The following is a 22806-nucleotide window of genomic DNA, read 5'->3' as shown; positions in this document are numbered from 1 at the left end:
GCATGGGCTTAGTCAGCCCCGCGCTGCCGCAGAAAAGAGCTGAATGGTGTAGCATCATATGGTGGCCACCAGAGGGTGCCGAGGCGCGCCCTGCCCGCCCCTCGCTACCATTCCCCGGCCCAGGCGGGGCACGCACAGAGCTCTGCAGGCTCCCGGCTCCCCGCCCACCTCATGTGACGCGACGGGTAGACAGAATCATGGTTATACAACTGAGCAGAACAGTCATTCATTCTTCAGAGGCAAGAAGGAGCTCCGCTGTGGGTCTGCGCGCGCACACACAAAATACGTCCAAGCGTATTATCCGCCTAAGTAGCAGGCACCTTTTTAGCAAAACGTTGACGTTCATTCCCCAAGCACCTAGCGGGGGGGGGGGGGGGGGGCTGCAGGCACGACTTAGCCCCGTGACAGGCACAAACAGAAGCCGAGGCATGGGTGCTCACTCTTGTCCTACACACGCGAAGTCGTTCCCTTCCCTTCCCACCTCCCACCCCCGAATTCCTAAGGTAACGACTGCCTATAAAAGATTAAGTCCGAGTCCGGAGACACAAAGACAAGGGCAGAGCAGGAGAAAAAGCACTGACTTTCAAGTCAGAAGAGCTAGGTTCGAATTGTAACTGCTCCAGGTGACCTTAGCAAATTCACCTCCCGCACCCTCGATTTCTCTTTCAGTAAAACAGAGGGTCCTTTCCACGCTCTGCTCTAAATCCTGATCCAAGAAAACTCCCTGCTCCGGGAGTAAAGCGCTATTTTCCTCCCACCCGCACCCCCTTTTTTCACGCTCCAGTACGCGGTCCGGGGCGGAGTTAGGGGGAGCAGGGCGGAGACGGGGGGGGGATAGAGGCGGGGCCCAGCGTAGGAGGCGGAAGCTGAGAGGGAACTTGGGCTGTCGGGGATCCGACTCCTCCGGAAGGGACTGTGGGATCCTTGGCTTTGGGACTGGACCGGACCTTAGAGATTATCTAGCTGAGACTCCTCATTTCACAGATGAGGAAATTGAGGCCCAAGGGGAAGTGACTGGCCCCAAGATAACAGGTAATAAGCAGCAGAGTCGGGAATTCGAACTCACATCTTCGAACTTTCTAGTTAAGTGCTCTTCGCAGTTCAAGGAATCTGCATATGGAGGCGGCGTAGGAGTGGGGATCGTGATTGAGACACTTTGGGATCCCCGTCTACCGGGAGGTGTGGGTGAAGGACAGAAGAAGTGAGGGTGCTACAGAGAAGCAAATAGAGAAAGGGACCTGGAAGGACAGGAAGGGAGGCGGGGGCGCGAAGGTCTGGGAAAGTGAATATTGAGGAGAAACCTCAGGATGCGAGCAGGGGTGTTGTGAGAAGCTCGGGGCAGGATGGAGAAGTCACTCTCACTTTCTGTCTCGCACCATTCTTGTCTCCCCAGGTGAAGCAACTCTTTCACTAGCAGCAGTGGGTGGGAAACCGTTCTTCTTACCTTCTAGCCGACCGTTCCCTCTCCAGGTCTGCATTGGGGGGATTCTCCAAGCCCCCCTCCCATGGGCCAGACTGCCCTGGCAGGGGGCAGTGGGACCAGCAGCACCCCATCCCCAACCACCTCATACCAAGATCTGTCTTTCCCGGAGGGACTGGAGGAGCTGCTGTCAGCACCCCCTGTAGACCTGAGTGTGCAGCAGCATCATGGCTGGAACCCCAAGGACTGCTCAGAGAACATTGAGGTCAAGGAAGAGGGGCTGAGCTTTGAGCGAAGGCCTGTGGCTCAGAGCACTGATGGAGCCCGAGGCAAGAGAGGCTACTCCAGGGGCCTGCATGCCTGGGAGATTGGCTGGCCCCCGGAGCAGAGAGGCACCCATGCTGTGGTCGGTGTGGCCACGGCCTTGGCTCCACTGCAGGCAGACTGTTATTCGGCATTGCTGGGCAGCAATGGGGAGTCTTGGGGCTGGGACATTGGGCGGGGCAAGTTGTATCACCAAAGCATGGGAAGTGGGGCTCCTAGATACCCCACAGGGCTTAGGGATGAGCGTCTGGAAGTCCCGGAGCGATTGCTGGTAGTTTTGGATATGGAGGAAGGAACTCTGGGTTATGCCATTGGAGGTACCTACCTGGGGCCTGCCTTCCGCGGCCTTAAAGGAAGGACCCTCTACCCCGCTGTCAGTGCTGTATGGGGGCAGTGCCAGGTCCGAATCCGATACCTGGGTGAAAGGAGAGGTGAGATTGGGCTGCTGGATTCGTGGGGGTGGTTTGCATTTCCAGGACACAAACTAGAGAAGGAACAAAGGTGGTCTGTCACAAGGCTCAGGGGTCTTGTTGGTCAACAGGAAGCGTACTACAAGCTAAAACAAGAGGCAGTTACATGGGAATTCTTGAAGGGAGGGATGGAAGGAGAATGCTCTAAAAACACTCAAGATTGGCCTTCTACTTGGATTCCCTAAAACTGTCTTCTTCAATTGATAGAGGAAGACTCTGGGCACAACATGGAGGCCCCAGAAAAAAATAAAAGGTTGGGACCTGGGTGGAGGGGAGGAATTTGGTCTGATGGGATGGGGTTAAAGGCTCTCTGGCCCATGGCTAAAGATTGTACTAATCCACCCTCCCTACAGAGCTTTGGCTTGGGGGGAGGGAGATAGAGAGAGGCTTCAGGTACTAAGGAACTATTTCCTCTTTTTTGAAGAAAAGCAGTAGTGGCAGTTAATTGCAAGTCTCTCATCTCCCATCAAGGATTCTGCCCTGCTATCCCCAGACCCGTATTGTTGGCATTGGTTTGTAGGCTCTGGCAAGACAACATGTACCCCCATCCCCCAACACACCAGCCTCCCAACCCTATGGCTGGATCACCCAAAACAAGGCTAGGCAAAGGAAACAGAAACGTCCAAGGACAGAAGGTGGGGGGCCAGGCCAGAAGTGACCTTCAGTTTGCTACCCTTCAAGTAATTATCTTCCTCTTCTCTCCCTGCAGCGGAACCTCACTCCCTTCTCCACCTGAGCCGAATGTGCATTCGTGACATTTTGGGGGAAGCTCGGCTGGGTGAGGTTTCTGCCCTGCCCTTGCCCCCTGCCATGAAACGGTACCTGCTGTACCAGTGACCCCACCTACTACAGACTTGACAAGCTGAGGGCCTCTTTTTCTTTAAGTGATAATGAGAGTATTGTTAACAGCTCTGTGGTAGTTTTCAACTAGAATTTGCCTGACAAAGAGGAGATGTCCCTGGATCCTTTGTCCCCCTACCCCCATCCCACCCCCATCTCTGAGGCCTGGTCAGAATAAGGCATTGGCACAAAGTTGTCATTCACCCTTGTCATTACCTGTTTCCCACCCCCCACCACCCCCACCCCTTACTGACTGGAGAGTAAGATTCTTGCTTAAGTCTGAGAAACAGGAAGTAGAGGAAGGAGAAGAGGGTTGTCAGCCACCCACCCCTTATAGGGACAGAGAACACCAAGTCACACCCTTTCCACTTCCAAACCAGCCAATAAGAAACCATAAACATGATGTGCTTCCTTCAAATTTATAGTAAATGGAGAAAGGCCTGGTCCATTGGAGGAAGGGCTGAGGAGCTGAGAACTGGTGCACACGCTCTACATGATGGAGTAAGGTGTAGCTTGAAGTGGATCGTGGGGGGGAGGGGAAAGAACATCACAATCACATGGGAGGGGGAGGGGTAAATCAGACTTGTGTAGCCTAGTCCCAGCTTTGTATGTAAGGGAGTCAGAGGGCCACATGAAGGGCTCAGTTTTTGGCTTGGATGATGTCCAGAAATTCAGGCTTAAGGGAAGCTCCACCCACCAGGAAGCCATCCACATCAGGTTGGCATGCCAGATCCTTACAGTTGGCCCCTGTCACAGAGCCTGAGAAGAAGTGAGAAAAGATTAAGTCTGAATTCCAGGAAGAATCTCTGCTTCCCCATCCTCTCTCCCCTCTTCCCTCCTTCCTCTCTCCAACACTGAGGATCACATCTACTGACCTCCATAAATGATCCTGGTAGATTGTGATACAGGTTCTGAGACATGGGTCTTAAGCCAGCACCGAAGCTTCTCATGTACCTCCTGGGCCTAGAATAGAGAGATACCCACACAGCTCTCAAATCTCCTCTTCCTGGAACTCTTAAAGGCAAAGTGGGGAGGGGTGATCATAGCAATTTCTGAGTAATCTTGTAGGGGCAAATGAGGGTATAATGAAAGGTCACTGATCTGGCTTTTAACCCCAGTTTTGTCACTTACTACCTGTGTGACTTGGGATAAATTACCACCACTCTGAACCTCCATTTCTTCATCCCTAAATGAGACTGGACTAGATAATATCTGTTTTTCATCTCTGAAGTTCTGTGATTCAAGAGGGCTGCAGGACACCAAGTGTTCCCTCTTCCTGCTGGGGTCTTCTCCAAGGGTCTTATTACCTGCTGGGGTGTAGCTGTCTTGCCAGTACCAATAGCCCAGACTGGTTCATAGGCTAGGACGACTTTGCACCAATCCTTCACGTTATCTGTGGGGCCAGAGAGAATGCAGGCTCAGAGACTTTGGAATTTCAATCTAGCTACCTCTCAGTGTTTCCTCCAGCCCCAGCCTTTTGCTTTTAAAGCCAGAAGGTGGCACAAGAGGGCAAGTACTACCGGTAACACTATTAGGCAAGTAAAAATTTCCAGGGTCTCAGTATCTTTATCTGTGACACAGGTGCTAATCATCCCTAAACCAGCCGTTACCTGCAATGGCCTTGGTCTGGTCAAAAACGACCTTGTCAGTGATTCCAGCTTCCCTCTCATCCAACTTCTCACCAATACAGGCAATCACTCCTAGGCCTTCTGACAGAGCATGGGCTACCTTCTGCCCAATGAGCTGCAGGGACAATGAATGTATTATTAAGACATGCCCCCTTTCCCATTCCCTGGGGCTTCCCCTTACAGATCCCTTTCTCATTTTCTTCCCTACTACTCACCTCATCCGACTCCCCAAAGATATGTCTCCTTTCAGAGTGTCCCAGGATCACCCAGTTGGCCCCACAGTCCTTAATCATGGCAGGGCTGAGAAAGAAAGCAAGACTCAATACAGAGGCATCTCAGTCTGAGCCTCTTTCTCTATCCCCACAACCCATAATATCAAGCTAATGTTTTTTGAAAAATGACTAAGGGACATTTCCCACAGTTTGGACCAGTCTGGTGCCTTACCTGATCTCCCCAGTAAATGCACCCTTGGCCACCTTGTAGCAGTTCTGAGCAGCTACACCAATTTTTGCATCCAGTTTCTGACGAACAAAGTCAAGGTAAATAGAAGGGGCTCCACATACCACTTCTGGGGAGGGAAGAATACAGACAAATGAAGTCATGCCCCAAACTACTTAGCCTCTCTCTTGAAAACCTGACTTTCCTCCTTGAGCCAAAAGAAAGGATACTGCCTTCCTTTTGGCAAGACAGGAAGGCTATCCTGCCTCCAAACAAAATCTATTTCCAGGATGCCCTAATCTCACTAGTTCCCCATTAAAGACCATGGGCCCAGCCTCTTCATTATCAGCCCTGCCCTCTAGTGATCTTTAAGCAGGAGTAGCTCTGGTTACCCCAAGGCTATTCTAAGCACGGGTTCTCAGCATTCCCTGAGAGGCAACCCTACCCTTTCCCCAAAATAGTTCCCCTATCCAAAGCCACATACGGGCATTCAAACAGGAAATGGGAAATGGGGGTGGGGGTTCAAGGAGCAGAGAAAGTGTATAAGCCAATTAAAGAACTTGGGAAAGGGCTGCTAAATCTGTCCTTGCAGAGTCCGGTCACTCTGCTTGACCTTATCTGGATGGACCTGGAATGGAGGAGGGGGGATCGGCTGTAGGAAGCGGGGCGTCGTTGGCTGCCCCCACTCGTGGGCTTGGGGAGCCCCAGATTCGCAGGTGCCCTTTAGTCCGGGCTGGCACGAGGGAAGCGGCCGCATTCGTGCAGCTCCAGCCGTCTCCAGGCTCCGGACCAGACGCCGGCCACGTGCCCGGCCGGCCGAGCGGGCGCTACGTGCAGCCCCGCACAGTGCGCATGGGAGGGGGAGCGGGGCTCCGCGGGCCCATTTCGCGCTGTCATCTTCCTCCCGCGACCCCGTGGGGAGGAGGGCAGCGACCCGCTCCCCTCCCCGCCCCCACGAGCGGCTACCCCCGTCCCCAGTCACTAATGGAGCCTCGCCCCCTACCCTCCGGGGGGATGAATGGGGATGCCCCCGGGACCCCGCGCGGCCGGTCCCATCCCGCTCTCGGGCGGGGAAGTGTCGCGGGGGGCGTGGGGAGGAATGTCTCGGGCCGGCGGCCCCCGCTCACCGGTGTTGGCGGGCACCTTGGCCCCGTTCATCGAGGTGATGAGTTCCCCCAGACACTTCTTGTCCCCATTCATCTTCCAGTTGCCCCCGACGAAGAACTTCCGCGACGCCATGGCTCGTCGGTAACGGGCAGTGACTCCGGAGGAGATTGAAGGTCAGCAGTAGAGCACAACCACCGCCCCAACCCGAGCCGCTTATGTAGACCGGCGACTAGCTCCGCCCCACCCTGGCGCCCCTCCCCCTCGCCGCGTTCTACGGGCCGACCCAACGCCCCGCCTCCAGGGAGGTGTCCGGGCTGCCCTCGGCGCCCCGCCTTCGGAGGGCTCCACCGGGAAGGCCACCTCATGGTTTCCCAGCCAAAATTGACTCAATACCTGTGCTCCTTCTTACCCCCATTATGGCATCGGTAAAAAGGTGGGAAGGGATTTTTGGAGCTTGCCTAGCACCACCTCATTTTACAGAAGAGTAAACTGAAGCCCAGAAAGGTGAAGTGACTTACCCACTGTCACGTTCCATTCTACCTGCATCTTTGCAGACATTGTGGGCCAGAGGACAGAGAATAAACTACACTTCCTTCTTAGCTGGTGACACCCTTGTTGGCAAAAGCTCGTAGAGATTGAATGTTAATTTTCAAGAGGCCAAGATGACTCCAAGCCTACAGTGCCAGATTCTTCTCAGGAAATTCCTGGGACCTGATGGCTGAGAGGTCTGCCATTGCTCCTTCCTCTAGCTAGTACATGGCCAGGCTCAGCTCTGCCCTCACCATCAGACCACATAAAGGGTGCCATGCAACAAAGGCCTTGATGAAAGGATGCTGCTAGACCTCAGCTTAGTGCCTAGCAATAGGTTGGCCAGGTTCAGCAGTATATCAGTCAAGGCAGCTTTGGTACCCTCAGTCCTATTAGCCCCCACTTTTCATTCATCTCATACCCTCACACTAATTTTTCACTCTTGATACAATGACATGAAGAGGTTATAAAGGAGTGTGCTCTCTGTGGAATGAGGCTGGGAACCTTCATACAAAGGCCCACTGGCTGTTTGGACGACTGAAGCCAGCATGACATGGATGGTAAAGAGGGGGGGGCTCACTTCCTAAGCCAGGCTCTTTCTCAGGTCCTAGAGACGGCAAGAAGGCAGTTCCCAAATTGATGTCACCACAATTCACCCTTTAGACTTTTATTCACATCTGGTGTTTTGGCATTTTCTAGAGGAGAGGGGTGTGGGAAAAGACTGGTAGCATTGGGATGGGGAGAATTCCCCAATATCCTCCCACTTTTCCTTACCCTATCCAGGAGGGAAGGAAAACAAAGATAGAATACAGGGAAATGGGGGAGGGGACGAAATGGAGTATAAAGAGAGAGACAAAGAACTGTCCCATCCCTGAACCGTGATGCACAAAGCCACACACACACACACACACACACACACACACACACACACACACACACACACTCTCTCTCTCTCTCTGTCTCACACACACACACACACACACACACACACACACACACACACACACACACACACTCTCTCTCTCTCTCTCTCTCTCTCTCTTCATCTCTCTTCCTTGAAGGGCCTGAGCAAGGTTACACTGAGAATCAAAAGCAGAGTTCTAAAGGGTGTGGAAGAGGGAGGGGGAACTGAAGGGGAACTGAAAAGATCTCATTACAGACAGAAGGTCCATTCCTCCCCTCCCCTCTCCCCCACCAAGTCTGTGGGGGTGGCCCCTGCATTCCAGCTTTCCCCTTAACTCAGCCAGTCCCTCAAGGCCTCCAGTGTGCTGTAAGGGATAGGAAGAGAAGGGGGTTGAGGAGGAGAATAGGGGTTCCTTCTCTGTCCAGCCCCTCCTCATGCCAGTTGGTCTGTGATGCCACTGTTGCCTGGTCTCCATTTTCAGGAAGATGTGAGGCAAAGTGCAGGTTCTTAGCTGGCCATTCTCTGGTAGAAGTAAATATAGCCCAGGTCCTTAGGTGGCTTCTCTGAGGCACATACTTTCTGGTCATTGTAGATAACCCACCTAGGAGAAAGGAAGAGAAGATGGGTGAATTGGAGTCCTAATGCTACATCAATTCAGTTTCTGAGTCATTATAGGGGAGTCATTAACAGAAATGAGCCTAGATAACTGGTTCAGCAATTCCCTACTTTCTCTGCCTACTTATGGCCAGATTTGACTATTTCCAACAACCACAGCTCCACAGCCAGGGTCTACAGATGTCATTACAAAGCACTCCTGCTTTATATAGAACCTTCTGCCCTTGGCTCTCCCATACAAATTATCTTCCAGCCTTAGGATTTTCTGATAATGCCAAACTCACAACCCTATTTCCTTTCACTCCTTTTATTATGAGCAATTAAAACACCAACAAAAACCGAACATTTCTGTTCAAAAAAGAGGATTGGATGTGAAATCCATGCACTTACTTACATTTTACATCACAGTAATAAAAGTGCCCTGCTTCAGTGTCCCTTCTGAACTTTCAGCTGTGCCTTTTTTAATGTTTCATTGATGTTCTTTTATTTGGGGGCTTTTCTTCTATCCCTAGCATTATCAACTTTCCCTCCTTCCATCCAAATAGAAGATGATCCCTTCCTATCCTTTTTCCAAACCACCCCTGCCCTGACCCCCAATCAGCATCTCACCTGCCCTCCTTCTTGATATGGCAGACATAGTGACCACACATGGTAGAGGTGCCCATGTGACTGATGAAGGCAAAGAGCTGATACTCTAGGGAAGGAGAATTTGAGGAGAAATAATAGGAAAGAATCAGAAGGAGGAATAAAGGAGGAATCCCAGAGACATAACTCTCCAAGACGCTTAGAATATAGACAAATTATAGACAAATTTTCTATTTCCCACAACCCATCCAAAAGGTTCAAAATCAAGACGTGATTTACAGGAAAGTATGTTACAGACCATGTGAAGGAACTAGGAATAGATAAGCTTCCAATCTATCAACTCTCAATCTTAAAGACAGGCTTAACTTCTGAAAGAGCTTTTAGCCCCAACAAAAAGTAGAGTTTCTACTAGTAAGTTTTGGGGTGGACACTAGAGGCCAATATTAGACCAGCAACACAATCTTGCTTTCCCCTCAGAGATACTCACTTCCAGGACCATCTCGTACTTTGGGCCCCACAGGAATAGACTCAGAGATGGAATCTGCAGCTGAGCGCCCCTCTGAAATGTCCATAGCGGCTTCTGCATCCAGGTCATCAATGTGGCTAAAAATCCAGTCCACAGCCCGTTCAAGATTGTTGTTCTGGAAGAGAGGAAAGGTAAGGTTTTTTTCCCCAAAATCATATGCAAGGATTATAATTTGGGCAGGAATATTGAAAGAACAGGGAAGCTCCAAGAGTTCCCCTGGTACAAACAACTTTTATTTCATCCATGGCGTATCTACCCTTCCCAAATTCCCCCTTCTCCGCTTCCACGTCCCTACCACTGAACTCCTCGGTCCATACCGTAGCCCGAAGCGCTTTCATGGCCTGGTCCCGGGAGAAGCCCATGGAGACAATAGTAGCCACACAATCTTCTGATGGGGGATCAGCCACTGTGCTGGTGGAGCCAGGACCACTGGAGCCAGGCAGGACAAGTGGGTTTGCAAAGTCTGTGGGGTATGGGGTGTAGTGTTGACGTGTGGAATGGGTCAAGAATCCCTGCCCCTCAGTCCCTCTTTTTTTACCCTCCTCCATACCTGGATCATCCATATGAGACATGACCCAGTTCATAGCAGCTTCAGCCCCACTATTGCCAGTGTAGTAGACAGCTTTGCGGCAGGCATCCATGGGGAAGCCCATCTCCACCAGTTGAATGATGACAGATTCATCCAACATGGGAGCTGTAGAGGGTAGGAGACAGACAAGGTGTCATCTAGCTTCCTGAAACAGTACCTGCCCTCCAACTTCCCAGGATCTTGTCCTCCTCCCCTTCCCCACCCCACCTTCTTTTACCCTCCCTTCCCCTAAACTTGAAAAATCTCACCAACCTACTATGGGTTGAGTATACCCAACAGGAGCAGAAATCAAGATGACTCATACCCCCCACTTCCATTATTCAGTGCCCAACCACACAGGGGATCCCCATTTCTGGACCATGACTACCTCCTCCTACTTCTTTCCAAAACAGTGTCACCCAGTGCACACAGCTAACAGGACAGACTTCCATGCATTCACAGGGTATGAATGGGAGATCTGGGGCATCTCCACCTTCCCAATAAAAACCCAGGGAAGGGGAAAAGGGAATACCAAAGGGAGGACTGACAGGCAAAGTACAGAGAGGAAGGAAGGGGCAGGGAGGGGGCAAGGTACAGCCCCCCCTTCTCCATCCATCAGCAAGGTAAAGAAAGACAGGCAGGAAAAAGAATCACTAACATGTCGGAGAGGAGAAGTGAGGGGAGCAGAAGGAGTCTTCATCTTCGTTTCCATAGAAACCAAGGCTACCTTTGGGTTCATCTGGGGTGACCAGGGGTGGAGCAATGTCAGGTAGCTCCTCCTCTCCAGGCTGAAGCCCTGAGCCCCGAAGCTGCGAGATATCCAGCTCCTCGGGCATCTCGATGGATACATCTGTAACCATGAAGGAGGTGAGTGACTTTCGAGCTCCCTTCAGTTTAGCCTCAACGAGTCCTCTGGGGAACTCAAGTGTTTACCAAACACTGGCACTACTTCTAGACAAGGACCAAATCAGAAAGAACCAGAGCCCAGTACTGGGGGTAAAGCCCTGGAGTCAGCCCTGCATTCTCTTCCTGGTTCTTTCACTAAATGGTAGTTACTTAAGGGGACTGACACTCAGAGAAAGGTCATCTGTGAAATGAGAGATCTGGACTAGAATTATGTAAGCTTAAGCACTGGAGAGGACCTTTGACATTATCTGGTTAAACTATCCCCCAATGCCCAACATTCACCAGGGACAAGGGAGTGCGTAACTTCTTCAACAAAGTCACTGACAGTTACTCTGCTGGGAGATCTTTCCTTACCTGCCTCCCTATCATTTCCACCTACTGATCCTAATTCCGATCAGCCTTCTAGAGCTACCCAGATGCATTTACTTCTCTTCCTAGATGATGACTCTTTAAATATCCAACACCTCCCAGTCCCTTCAGCCATTCCTCGTAAGACATGACAGCAGACTGCTTCACCACAACAATGACCAGGGCTCAGTGCTCTAAGCTTATGCAAAGTGTGGAGACTGAACCCTCCCTCTGCTTTGTCCAGCAGACACCTCTGAGCCTTTCCTTTAGCCCAGCTGACTTTGCACAAGAATTTTTTTAAAGTAAATATTAAGAGACAGGCATCAGGGTGTTAGAAAATCTGGGTTCAAATCTTCAAATGCTACTTATTATTTGTGACCTTGAGCAAGCCCCTTTCTATCTCTGATCAAGTTTCCTCATCTGTAAAATGATGGGGGTTGGATTTGATGATCTCTTCATGGCCCTTCCAGTCCTCAGTCTATCTTCCTATAATGTGTTCCCTTAGCTCCCTCTCCCACACTTATGCCCTACAGCAGCTGCCTATCTCTCTTATCTCCTTATTCTGGCTCTGCCCTTCATTCTGGTAACCTTCCTCCAGACACATTCCGTATCTTTAAGGGCTTTTCCAGCTTCAAAATTGAATCACGCCGTCATTTTCTTTTAACTCTCACCATCCCATCATCCTAGACTCCAGTCCCCAGGGTTTTTAAAAGATTACTTTAACTGTTCTATCTGCACTTAAAAATGTCTTATTGATGTTCTTTTTAAAAAACAAACATTGCCATCACTTCCCACCACCAACCGAGGCCCTTCCTTACAATAGAGTAGAGCTAAGCAAAACCAAGTGACACCCTAGCTGGGTTGGATGAGGCTGCATACCTAGCTTTTTGGGCACCCAGTCCAAGCCAAAGGTAAACTTCTTGATCTGGATGACCAGGTAGTCAGGGAACGAGGCAAATCGTGTTGTCCTGAAGAAGAGAAAGGCCTTATACACAGGGAATCTCAGGCTTTCCCTTTCCTATTCCTGGGACCTTCCTTCTCTGAAGTTCAGCTCTTCTTTGGCAAGAGTGACTGCCTTACAAAATGCCTCCCCTCAGGAAAGCTGCTAATGCTTCTGAAAACAGAAGCAAAATCCTAAAGCAGGGACATGTGGTGCTATGAGCAGTGAATACAAGTGGGTAGCAAGAGCATTCTGAAATTCGTACTGGCCTGCAGCAGCCCAATTCCTTTCATGAACCCAAACAGTGTTCATCCACATGGCTGAGCTAAAGGTGACTTGCTAGGAATCAGGACGGCTTCATCCCTGAATCCTGTTTCTGTGAGAAGGCAGTACAGAAAAAGCTGAGAAAACCTGACTTGGTGTGCATATATGTGTACACAGGCACTTCATGCTTGGAGTTTAAGAAGAAACAACCGATCCTGACTGATTCTGAACTGAAATCCCAGTCATGAACGATGGGTCCCTGGAGCAGGGCTCTCAGCACTGTATCCACAGGCCCAATGCAAATGGGACTCACTTTACAGCTACAGATTTCGCTTGCAGGGCTGTGCTCCAGAAGTCATCCACCTGCTCAGGGACCCCAAAGGCCTCCAGACAGGAACTAAAAGGCACCTGGGCCCGAACCAGCTCTGGCAGAGGCTGCTTCTCCTCTTCTGCTTGGCGTTTCTTCTCCTCGTACTCCAAAAGCTCCTCTGGGGGCACAAAATCAGAGCTTTTCTGGTCAGTTCATTTCTACTTCCCTCTCCTGGCCTGTGCCACTCAATGCCTATTCTGGCTTCCCCACTCCACCAAAGCTTAATGACCCACCAGGGAAGAAAAATAGAGAGAACTTGAACTCTTCCTGCCTGCTAACAGACCCTGAACAGAATATTATAGAAGGTTAATCATGCCTGACCCTACATGACCCCACTCTTAGATCACCTCCTGCACACCTCAGCTGCCCCAAAGCATGGGACCAACATTGCTCTGCCTCCTCTTCTCATCCCAGGGACATAGAAAGCTCAAGCCCCGACGTGGGTCTACTTATTTGTATTGCTACTGCCAACCCCAACCTTTGTTAAGGGCTGCATCCATGGGTACAGGCAGCTGCATGATATAGTCCACTCGCTGGGTGTACTTGACCTTCTCTGTGGCCAGGCACTTGATCTTCTCTTCCACCAGGAATCGGAATACTTCATTTGGGTTTTCTGAGCTTCGGCAATTCCTCTGAAGGGAAATGGGAAGGCAGGGAGGAGGAAGAAGGATTGAGGGATCCAAGATAGGGAATGAGGGCCTAGAGAGGAAAGGGAAGCCCACCAAGGCCTTCAGTGACACAAGGGTGAAATGGCAATCTTCCCTAGTAAACCCCACCAACACTGGAAGGCATCTGGTGGTTGTCGTTTTTGTAAATGGTATCTCTTGCCAATTTGGCTATAAGGTCCCTGATGTCAGGGAACCATGTATTCCCTTCACTATTCCTCAGGTGCTCTGGACACAAGTAGTACTGCCAAGTTAAGGGGATCAGAATGACTGACAGAGGAAGAAATAAGAAAAAAAGAGTAAAACAGTCCTGGAGAAGGGTTGCCTTGCCCACCCTCTGCTTATTTTCCTCCCTTCTTCAGGTCAAGAGTCCCCCTTTTACCTCAACCATATTTATAAAGTGAAGGAAGAACTCCTGGGCATCCTGCTGCCGGTTGGTGGAGAACTCTGGGTGGCCTTTGCCAATGAGGGACTTGAACATTCGAGGGGCAATGCCATCCTGAATTCCCTAAAGGAAACAGAAAAGTAGTTCAGCTGGTACTCAAAGTTTTCTATCCTCCACATCAAAAATTTCCCATAGATGGTCCCTCCATTCTAGAAAGAGAGCAACCAAAGGAGAGAACAAAACTTACCTTTTGCTCTGGCACCTGTTCCCCATCTCCAGATTCGGGTGCAGGCTTGGAGTACTCCCCTGAGAGAAGGCCATGACCCAACTTGGCTCTAAGATAACGTTCAAGAGTCAGAACAAGCCCCAAACTGAGTCCCAAGCTAACCGCAAGTTCCTGACCCGCCCCCCCCCCTTGGGCACCCTACTTCAGGGCTCTGAAAACCTTACAAGAGGCAGGGTGGTATGGAGAAAAGAACACAAGGCCTAAGAGCCAGAAGATACCAGCATGAGTTCCTCCTTCACTCTTAGTGGCTGTGTGACTAGGGGTAAGTCACTCAGCCTCCCTAGGCTATAAAATGGGGATACTAATATCTGCCCTACCTAATTCACTGAAATGTTATAAGGAAAGTGTTTTAGAAATTGTTAAGTCCCAAGTAAATCCAAGCTATCATTCTTCTTGGCTCCCTCCTATTGTCCTGAATTCTGTCAACTCAGGATACCTCCAAGATGCAAACAGTGGTAAACTTCCTCCACCTCGGGGCAGCTAGGTGGTGCAGTGGATAGAGCACCGGCCCTGAATTCAGAAGGACCTGAGTTCAAATCCAGCCTCAGACGCATAACACTTACTAGCTGTGTGACTCTGGGCAAGTCACTTAACCCCACTGCCTAGCCAAAAAAAAAAAAACTTCCTCCACCTCCCCTGGAGTCCCCACCACTCCACTCAGTCCACAGGAGTCATGGCAAAAATTTACACCTGGGTTCCTCCTTCAATTTCCCCCCTCCCCCCCACCTCAGGGCTCAGTCACATACACCTGGGTGCTGAAGTCCTGGGTGGGGTCCGATGGTGCATTCTGGAAGATCTTCTCCAACTTGTCCACATACCTAGAGGTCGAGAGAATATTTACAACTCTTCAGTCCAGACCAAACTAAGGGGAAGATCAGTGGTTACCAGTGAGCTACAGAAAGCTATGACAGGAGTCCAAAGGAAAAGAAATATTTAGAAGGAACTCTACCCCAAAAGAGAATGGATCTTGGAGCCCAGAAAAACTGCCTAGCAGGATAGAATGGGCATTCCTAGTATCTCAATATAAGGTGACTCTCTGGAACCCCTTTTGAAAGGGAAGGGGAAAAAACCATGTTTGGGATTGGGAATATAATTTATACCATATTAATCTACATTTGTTGATCTACTGCATTATAAATGTTTTCCAGCTGTTTTTCGTGTGTGTCCTCTCTTCCAAATTAGACTGTAAATCCAAGGCCAAGGATTTTGTCCTAACATTTCAAATTACAGCAATCCCAACCTCTCCCCCTTAGCTGGCCCAATAGTGTTGTTCGCCAGATAATCCAATTTCAGACTAAGTCCTGCATAGGGCAAATAAGAGATATGGGACTGGGTTTCTGTTGCTTAAGCACAAAAGCTTAAAAGAGGAATTATATGGAGAGGCAGGTCATATGGGTTTGAGGGCTGTTACTTATCTTGTTCAATTCTATCCCTTTATAATGTCTGGGGCCTGCAGAGTCACAGTAAGCTTCTGAGCAACCATTCTCAGATTTGGATATAATGCAAAGCAGGGCAGGGGGCTGATGATAATCTGAGGAAGGAGCGAATCAAGCAGGCTGTGAAATGGAAGATGAGAGATACAGAAATCCAGAGCCCTTAAGCAAAATGGCCAAATAGAGATGGGGGAGGGGAACACTCACTTCCTCTGGAAGTCAGGGATGCTGAAGAGCACTTGAACCACTGAGTTGAGGTAACAGCTATTGCCTAAGTTTCGGATGCCTGTGTAACTGGGGCCATAGAGGGGCTTGAGCTGCACGCTGGACTCCTGGATCAGCTCCCATTCACCAATCCGCTGGTTCATGTCTATCTCCAGCTCTGTCATTGTTTTGTCTGTCTGGGGTGAGAATGGGCAAGTCAGGTTTGGGATACATGATCTCCTCAGGTGTAACTTAACTGTATGTTATATCTCTTTGTGCCAATTACAGCATATAACATAGTGCTACACATATAGTATGAACTCACAAATATTTGTTAAATCACAGAATCTTAAGAGATATCCATCTCATCCAACTCTTTACATGGTACAGAAATCCAGGATAAACAGTTATCTAGCCTCTGTTTGAATCAAGGAGTGAAAAAGATAAGTTCTGATCTTAAACCAAAGTTCTTATGGGAAATCACAAACTTTGCCCAGCTAGCGGAGGTGGCTGTCCTCAAAACACTCTCTCTTTCAGTGACAGCCAAAGAAGACCAAATACTTGGGGCCCATGCTCAAGCCCAAGGGTACCCCAGGATCTGATTTTCAGGCCTCCCCAGGGCTGCAAACTCTTGAGAGAAATGGGGGTGATGTGAAGGAAGGAAGCCGTGGGAAAGAGCTTGCTCACCTTCTGCATCTTCAGCATGTCAATGCCAAAATGCGACAGATGTTCTGCCAGATTGGGATCCAAGACCATATCATCTTCATCATATGAGTAAACATCTAGGCACAGAGGAAGGAACGATGTTACTTATGGGGAGATTATGTCTGATCCCAGTCCCTCTAATTCCAAAAGGGAAGCCCTTGTGGGATGGAATGACAAAACTTGTTCAGGTCACCCTCCCAGAACCTCAAGTCAACTAGACAAACATTTATTAAATGCTTTTTATATGCCACACACTGTGGTAACAGCTGGGGTTAAAAAGAAAAGCAAAAATGGTCCCTGCCTTCAAGAAGTTCACAATCTGATGGAAGAGAAAACATGTAAACAACTACTTATAAACAACATATATGTAGATCACTTGGAAATAATCTCAAGAGAGAAGGTATTATCATTAAAGGGGACTGGCAAAGGCTTCTTGTAGAAGCTGGGATTTTAACTGAGACTTGAACGAATCCAGGAAAGGAGGTAAAGACAAAGAAGAAGAATGTTCTAGGCATGAAGGGTAGCCAGTATCTGAAAGTAGGACCACCTGAGCCCCCAATACCATTTCCTGAAAAAATGGATGAGTCATTACAATGAAGGCTCTGTTACAGCTAAAGAAAGTCGAAGACATACATAAGAGGAAGGCAGAGGCACTATACCTGCACCATCAGGTGTGATGGTGCCCAGCTTGACTGCTAATGGATACCCAGTTTCCTTGTAATGTTCCACTGCATGGTTATTGCCCCCACTGCCATCAAAGTATCGACGACCACAGAGTATGGAACCATCCGTCATGTTGAGCCACAGGTTTTCCCGCATATCACACTTGGAACATTTCCAGCCACTGCCAAAACAAAACAGAGAAAAGGCTAAGCCTTCCCTTTGAAACCATAATAGGGATGTAGCAGTCCAAATCTTCCTACCTCCAACACAATTCTTTTCTGTGTGCCCAAATGTGCATTCATACAACGAGGATAACAAAGGGCTTAGGCAGGACATTTATTTACCTGTGATTTCCCCTCTTTACCACAGCTGACCCCTCTCCCCTAACTCTTTCTCCCTACCAACTCCAAACCTGGAAGAATGCCCTCTCTTTCCCCACTGAGACGCTAGCTATACTGTCTGTGGAAGCCACAGGGCTAGGTCTCACCAGGGAGGGATTCGGGCAGGATTCTCCAGCTGCTTGAGATTGAAGGCGTGCTTGGAGACTTGCCGCACCTCCCCATCCCAAGCCTGCACCTCCTGTTTCCGTGAGGCAGAGTCTGCTGACAGCAGGGCCTCCACTGCACTGGTGATCTGAGAGAGCAGATAGAAGGGCACTGACGTCAGAGGCAGAACTGGATGCCTAGCTCTAGACACTGTTCTACCTTTGTTCCTCCAGCAGCCTTCCCCAGTCCCTCCCATCTCCCACCAGCCTCAGGCTCTCTGGTGCCAAGGTGGGAAGGGATGTCCATACCCTGTCTCTGGCCATCTCAGGCAGCCCTCCCAGCCCATCTCGGGCAATCTCCAAGTAGTCTGGTAAAATGACAATCTTCACATCCTCATCATATTCAAACTTCTCTGTTATGTCAAACCCGCCTTCCACACCTGGTAGACAAAAAGGAGAAGAAGGAAAATAGGGCAATAACTGGGGCTTGGTGACCCAGAAGGGCCTGGCCCTCCCCACCTGCTGGGTTTTCACCTCCTCCAAAACTGAGTGGACCTCAGATCAGGGCCCTTTCCTTGGGGGCAATCCTCATGGCAATGAGAAGAAATGGGTCACACTAGGATAAAGAACAAGGGCGTGGTGTTGTGTAGAATGCTCACCAATAGCCAGGCGAGTAGGCTTCTTCCTAGGGGGATCTCCAGTACTTGAAGTGGTATCATCTTCTTTCTACAATGAGGCAGAGAGGACAGGGTCAATGCCGGTGCCATAGGAATAAATATAGTGTGTTGAAGAAAATCTGAGGAAAGAACTGAACTGAGATGGGAGAAAACAATGCAATGTTGCAGGGAAAAATGCACTGAATGAAAACGGGTTTAAAAAAAAAACCCAAACCCTGAGAAACAGGATAAGGCTAGCAGAAATTGCAATGATAATAGACCACTGAAAACAATTAGAAATGCTGGGCTCCAAGTTCTACAAGTTCCATTTAGAATGTGCCTAACATGAATTGCCCCCCAGCTCATCCCCATCCACCTTACCGGACGACGGGTCCTTTGGAGATGAAGGTAGACCCGCTGGCCAGTCCTGCTATAATGCTTCTCAACATATTGCTTCCCAAAGCCCAGAAAGGTATTCATGCAAATGTAGAGACCACCCTCGGACTCCTGAGAGATGGGAGATAGGAAAAGAGGCAGGTGGAAGCTGGCCAGACAGGTTCAGCAAAGGGATGGGATCCATATTAAGATTCTAACATTATTTAACTGAACCGTGCTATTTTTAGATCTATGTCAGACAGACAAGGGGGGGTGGGTTAGTTTTTAAATAGTAACTTAAAGCAGTCATAAACCAAAAAAAACCACCCCATAATTGTTCAGTTAAATAAACCTACAAAGATAAGTACTTACAATAAAATAATAGAGAATGTCCTTTTTCAAGTATTAATCTCTGAATGTTTTATACATCCTTTGACTTCAAAATAATAAAATACATTTTAACATTACATTTTAGACTGAGACAAAACACTGCATTTGAAAGAAAAGGGAACCATAAAAGATATCAAAGTACATTATAAAAAGTAGATATAGAAACAAAAATATTTATGAATACACATATACATAGACACACTAAACACAAATATTTAGAAGGGTAAGAATCAATATGGACCAAAATACTGTTTCCTGGAAAAACTGATTATCACATTTTTTTGTTCAACAATGCTAACATTATGTTCTTTATTAAGAAAAAAACTGGAGCTTACTCTTTTATTTCTGTGCTTAGATATTCAGGATATTCGATTAAAATTATTACACTCATCTACAAAAGTTTCTCCTTTACTTGGCTGGCTATGGAAACATAAATGATACAGATCCATTCTAATTCCTATTTGTCATTTAGAACAAAAATACTAGAGAAGTGATATACAATTCGTCTTTATCAACCCACACATTGCATAAATGGTTAATGTCAAAGTTTGTACAGGGAAAACTAGTTCATAATTTGATTCTAAGAGGTCAAGAGCAAAATAATTACTACAAATTCAAACCAGACTAATCATGCATCCCTAATTTAACAAGCTAGATTAAAATCTGTAGATAATTAGAATGTCAACGTCACAAGGCAAATGGAGAATTCCACATGTAGTCACATAAGCATTAAAGCCTTAAATATTTTGTTTTTGAAATGCAAAGACATTGTATAGAAATCTGAAATCATGAAGAACAAGAGTTACAGAATTCCCTAAGGGAAACAAAATAAGCATAACCTGTTTATTAGTCAATACTACTTGAAGTCATAAATAGGAATGCTAAAGAAACAAAATGAAACTTGCATTTTATGCTATAATCATAAGGAAGAATTAGAGCCTAATTTTAAAAATTCTCAACATCAATCCTCTCTAAGAGAAACAAAGCTTGTGATGTAGACTTAATTATGACTGTCCATTTCATTTCAAAGCTCCCAGTCTTCTTAGGAATATGTCTCAAAATGCTTCCCAGCATGTTGGACTAAGTATCAACACAAAAAGTCTCAATCTCTAGAGCCTTCTCCCTCCTCTTAGACTCAATCTTGATCTTCACCCAAAAGGTTTCTCCAGGGATGGATGGGAGGGCAGGATAGACTAGGGAACCAGTTCTTTGGAAGTAAATTGAGGTTCGTACTTCTGAGGAATATGACCAAGGGAACTATATCATGGAGATATTCTATAGTGGAAGCTGGATGAATTCTGACTTTACAAAGCACTAGGAAGTCACAGATGCTCAAAATCTGAAGCTTGAGCAAGCTAGCATTCCTATCACAAAATGATCTTCCCTTCCCAAAGCATGGTCAAAACATAAGAATCCCACCAGAGCCTCCCACCCACAGAAACCACATCCATTTCCAAGACTATCCTTACTGAGAAGCCGCTAATGCATCCACTGGAGAAAAATACTGGGAAAGACAAGTCTCCAGTTCAATCTGTTCACACCTAAGAAAGAAAAAATAGGTTTCCCTCCAGGCTATGATGGAGAAAATGGAAGAGGAGATTGGGGATGATGACAAAGTATACTTACACCCTGTAGCAACAGGTGTTACCTTCCCAGTACAAGGACTTCTACAGCCTTAAAAAATCTTCACATTACAAAGAACAGGACACCAAGGAAAATCCTAGGCCTTCATTGAGATCTGAACCACCCCTAACACTGTATAATTAACACCATTCATAATAGCATTTCCTGTGGAAGAAAATATCTACACCCTTTCCACACACACACACACACCCCTAACCCAACCCCAAATGGGACAACCAAACATATCCAATGAAGATCCCACAGTACTCAGCCAAGTGGGCCACGTTTGCTCAGGGTGAAGGAACCTCATCCTCACCTGACGCTGCCAGTTCCTTAAAAAGATAGCTGTGAAAAGGCAGATAGTGCCCTTCTGGATTTTTTAAACCAGCAGGTAACAGAAATGAACAAAAGTCAATGAGAACATAAAGGGAAATACATCAGTCTCTTTTAAATGCTGAAAGCCTTTGACAGTGCAACAAGCATTAATAATGTTTAAGTGTTACCAAGAGCTACTTATGCTGGGAACTGGGGATACAATGACAAAACAAAATCAGTCCCTGCCCTCAAGGAGTTTATCTTCTACTTACAACAGGTAAACATAAAAAAACCCCACACCCTATAATTTGAAGGACAGAGCTAACAACTACACTAGGCAAGCACCATACCATGCATTATTCAATTTCTGACCTAGAAATGGAAGTCCTGGCTTTCACAAAGCAAAAAGAGTCTTCAGAGATAGATTCTGACGAATCCTCTCCCCCTCATCTAGCAAAAACAAGCTCCAGGGGAAGCAACCCTACCAAAATCTCCCAGACCACAAAATCACAGTGGATAACACTGCACTAAGACACTGGATTAAAGCTCCAAAATAGCTATGCTAAACACTGATGATGCATGTAACGAAGGCCTTCCACCCTGATTTAATGGTTCCAAGCATGAACATCCCAATCTGGCTGAACATCTCATGGCAAGGCCCAACAGCTACATGGAAAGGGAGGATCACACCCAGTTTATTTACTGCCCTCTCATTCTAAGCTCTGACCATTAGACTGTCACTGCACTAACACAATGTTTTCTGTTCCTCTATGTTCTGCTTGAGAATGAAATACAGCAAGAAAAGAGGCACTGGGTGATTAGTAAGGAGCATGGTGTGTGGGTGGTGGCTTTGTGAAGTATCTAAGTCAGGACAGGAGATGAGTAAGATTCGTTTGCATTTCTCCAAGACAAGAGCCATCTTTCGGCACCCCACTCTGTTCCTTCTAGGGGAGATATTATAGATCCACAGGTCACTGGGGGAACCGAAAGGGGGAGGAGGAGTGAAAACGAGGAAAGATGACTTTTTTTGCCAGTAGATAGGAAACACAGTCGGAGTTGCATTTGCATTTCATGATCCAATCCCAGCCCCTCCCCACGAGGTCGCAGGCTCTTACTCAGCTCTACCCATCACTGACCCTAAAGTGAGCCAGCATCTGGGGAAGACGCAAGGCACTGTTGGAACTACCCCTATGGCAGCCTGGGTGGGTGTGGGGAGAGGGGGAAGGGAGAGACGAGAGAAAAGACAAACCTCCCATCAGACTACCACTCCCAATGGGCCTCACGCGCCCAGCGAGAACTCTCCAGCCAGTCGCCACGACCGCTTGGGATATGTAGTTGTTTGGCTAGCGTGCACTGAGGCTTCGAACGACAGAGAAAGGCATGGGCGACTACATCCCCCAGAGTGCTCCACAGGACAGAGAAAAGAAGGGGTGGGTAAGGTCCTCTTGGGTGTGGTAGTTGCCTACAGTCCTTATACTCGTACATGTTAACGGCGGAAGAGGGCGCGGAGGACTACAAATCCCATGGTGCCTTGCGATAGCTCGGTCGTGCAGGCCCCGGCAGAATGAACAGGGCTATGCTAGCCGCAAGCATGGGGAGTGAGCTTACCGGTGTGTCGAAGGAGAAGGCGCATTCGTCTTTGTGAACCCGATCTCCGGCCTTGGGGACCCGGATAGTCGGTAATACAGATAGCAGCGCCTCCTCACTCAGCTCCGCCATGACACCGGCAGCAGCGCTTCCACACAGAACAGCTCCCGCGACTCCCACGGTTCCTCGCCCCTACCACCTCAACCAATCCGCGAACCACTCGGAGCGCACGCGCACTAAAAAGAGACGCGCGC

General features: G+C 48.3%; 3 protein-coding genes across 6 annotated transcripts; 1 reads left to right on the top strand and 2 right to left on the bottom strand.

Annotated features, from left to right (window-relative positions):
- The first annotated feature begins 850 nt into the window (after nt 1-850).
- On the top strand, nt 851-3162 carry SPSB2 (splA/ryanodine receptor domain and SOCS box containing 2). The gene is made up of 3 exons (XM_020994260.2): nt 851-1032; nt 1394-2175; nt 2924-3162. The coding sequence occupies exons 2-3, from the start codon at nt 1506-1508 to the stop codon at nt 3049-3051; spliced, it is 798 nt and encodes a 265-aa protein (XP_020849919.1). The 5' UTR covers nt 851-1032; nt 1394-1505; the 3' UTR covers nt 3052-3162.
- A 292-nt stretch (nt 3163-3454) lies between these two features.
- Nucleotides 3455-6925, bottom strand: TPI1 (triosephosphate isomerase 1). The gene is made up of 8 exons (XM_020994259.2): nt 6746-6925; nt 6248-6382; nt 5127-5250; nt 4898-4982; nt 4665-4797; nt 4362-4447; nt 3930-4017; nt 3455-3813 (listed from the first exon to the last, which is right to left on the bottom strand). The coding sequence occupies exons 1-8, from the start codon at nt 6783-6785 to the stop codon at nt 3695-3697; spliced, it is 810 nt and encodes a 269-aa protein (XP_020849918.1). The 5' UTR covers nt 6786-6925; the 3' UTR covers nt 3455-3694.
- A 481-nt stretch (nt 6926-7406) lies between these two features.
- Nucleotides 7407-22790, bottom strand: USP5 (ubiquitin specific peptidase 5). Of its 4 annotated transcripts, none has more exons than XM_020994246.2 (20): nt 22574-22790; nt 18644-18769; nt 18266-18332; nt 17916-18046; nt 17610-17755; nt 17119-17303; nt 16442-16536; nt 15758-15951; nt 14864-14935; nt 14079-14166; nt 13829-13954; nt 13260-13413; nt 12725-12899; nt 12087-12175; nt 10612-10803; nt 9936-10079; nt 9703-9848; nt 9347-9500; nt 8884-8968; nt 7407-8260 (listed from the first exon to the last, which is right to left on the bottom strand). In XM_020994246.2, exons 1-20 carry the CDS (start codon nt 22682-22684, stop codon nt 8167-8169), a joined length of 2574 nt encoding a protein of 857 aa, XP_020849905.1. In that variant the 5' UTR covers nt 22685-22790; the 3' UTR covers nt 7407-8166. The 4 variants fall into 4 exon arrangements, with proteins under 4 accessions (XP_020849905.1, XP_020849906.1, XP_078011732.1 ...); XM_020994247.2 differs by having other exon boundaries at nt 10681-10803; XM_078155606.1 differs by lacking the exon at nt 18644-18769.
- Between the last annotated feature and the right edge of the window lie 16 nt (nt 22791-22806).

This window comes from Phascolarctos cinereus, unplaced genomic scaffold (genome assembly GCF_003287225.1).
Source record: "Phascolarctos cinereus isolate Bilbo 61053 unplaced genomic scaffold, phaCin_HiC Scaffold_1;HRSCAF=81, whole genome shotgun sequence".
Classification (NCBI taxonomy): Eukaryota; Metazoa; Chordata; class Mammalia; order Diprotodontia; family Phascolarctidae; genus Phascolarctos; species Phascolarctos cinereus.
The sequence above is the reverse complement of the archived record's forward strand: the minus strand, read 5'-3'. Positions and strand labels throughout refer to the sequence as shown.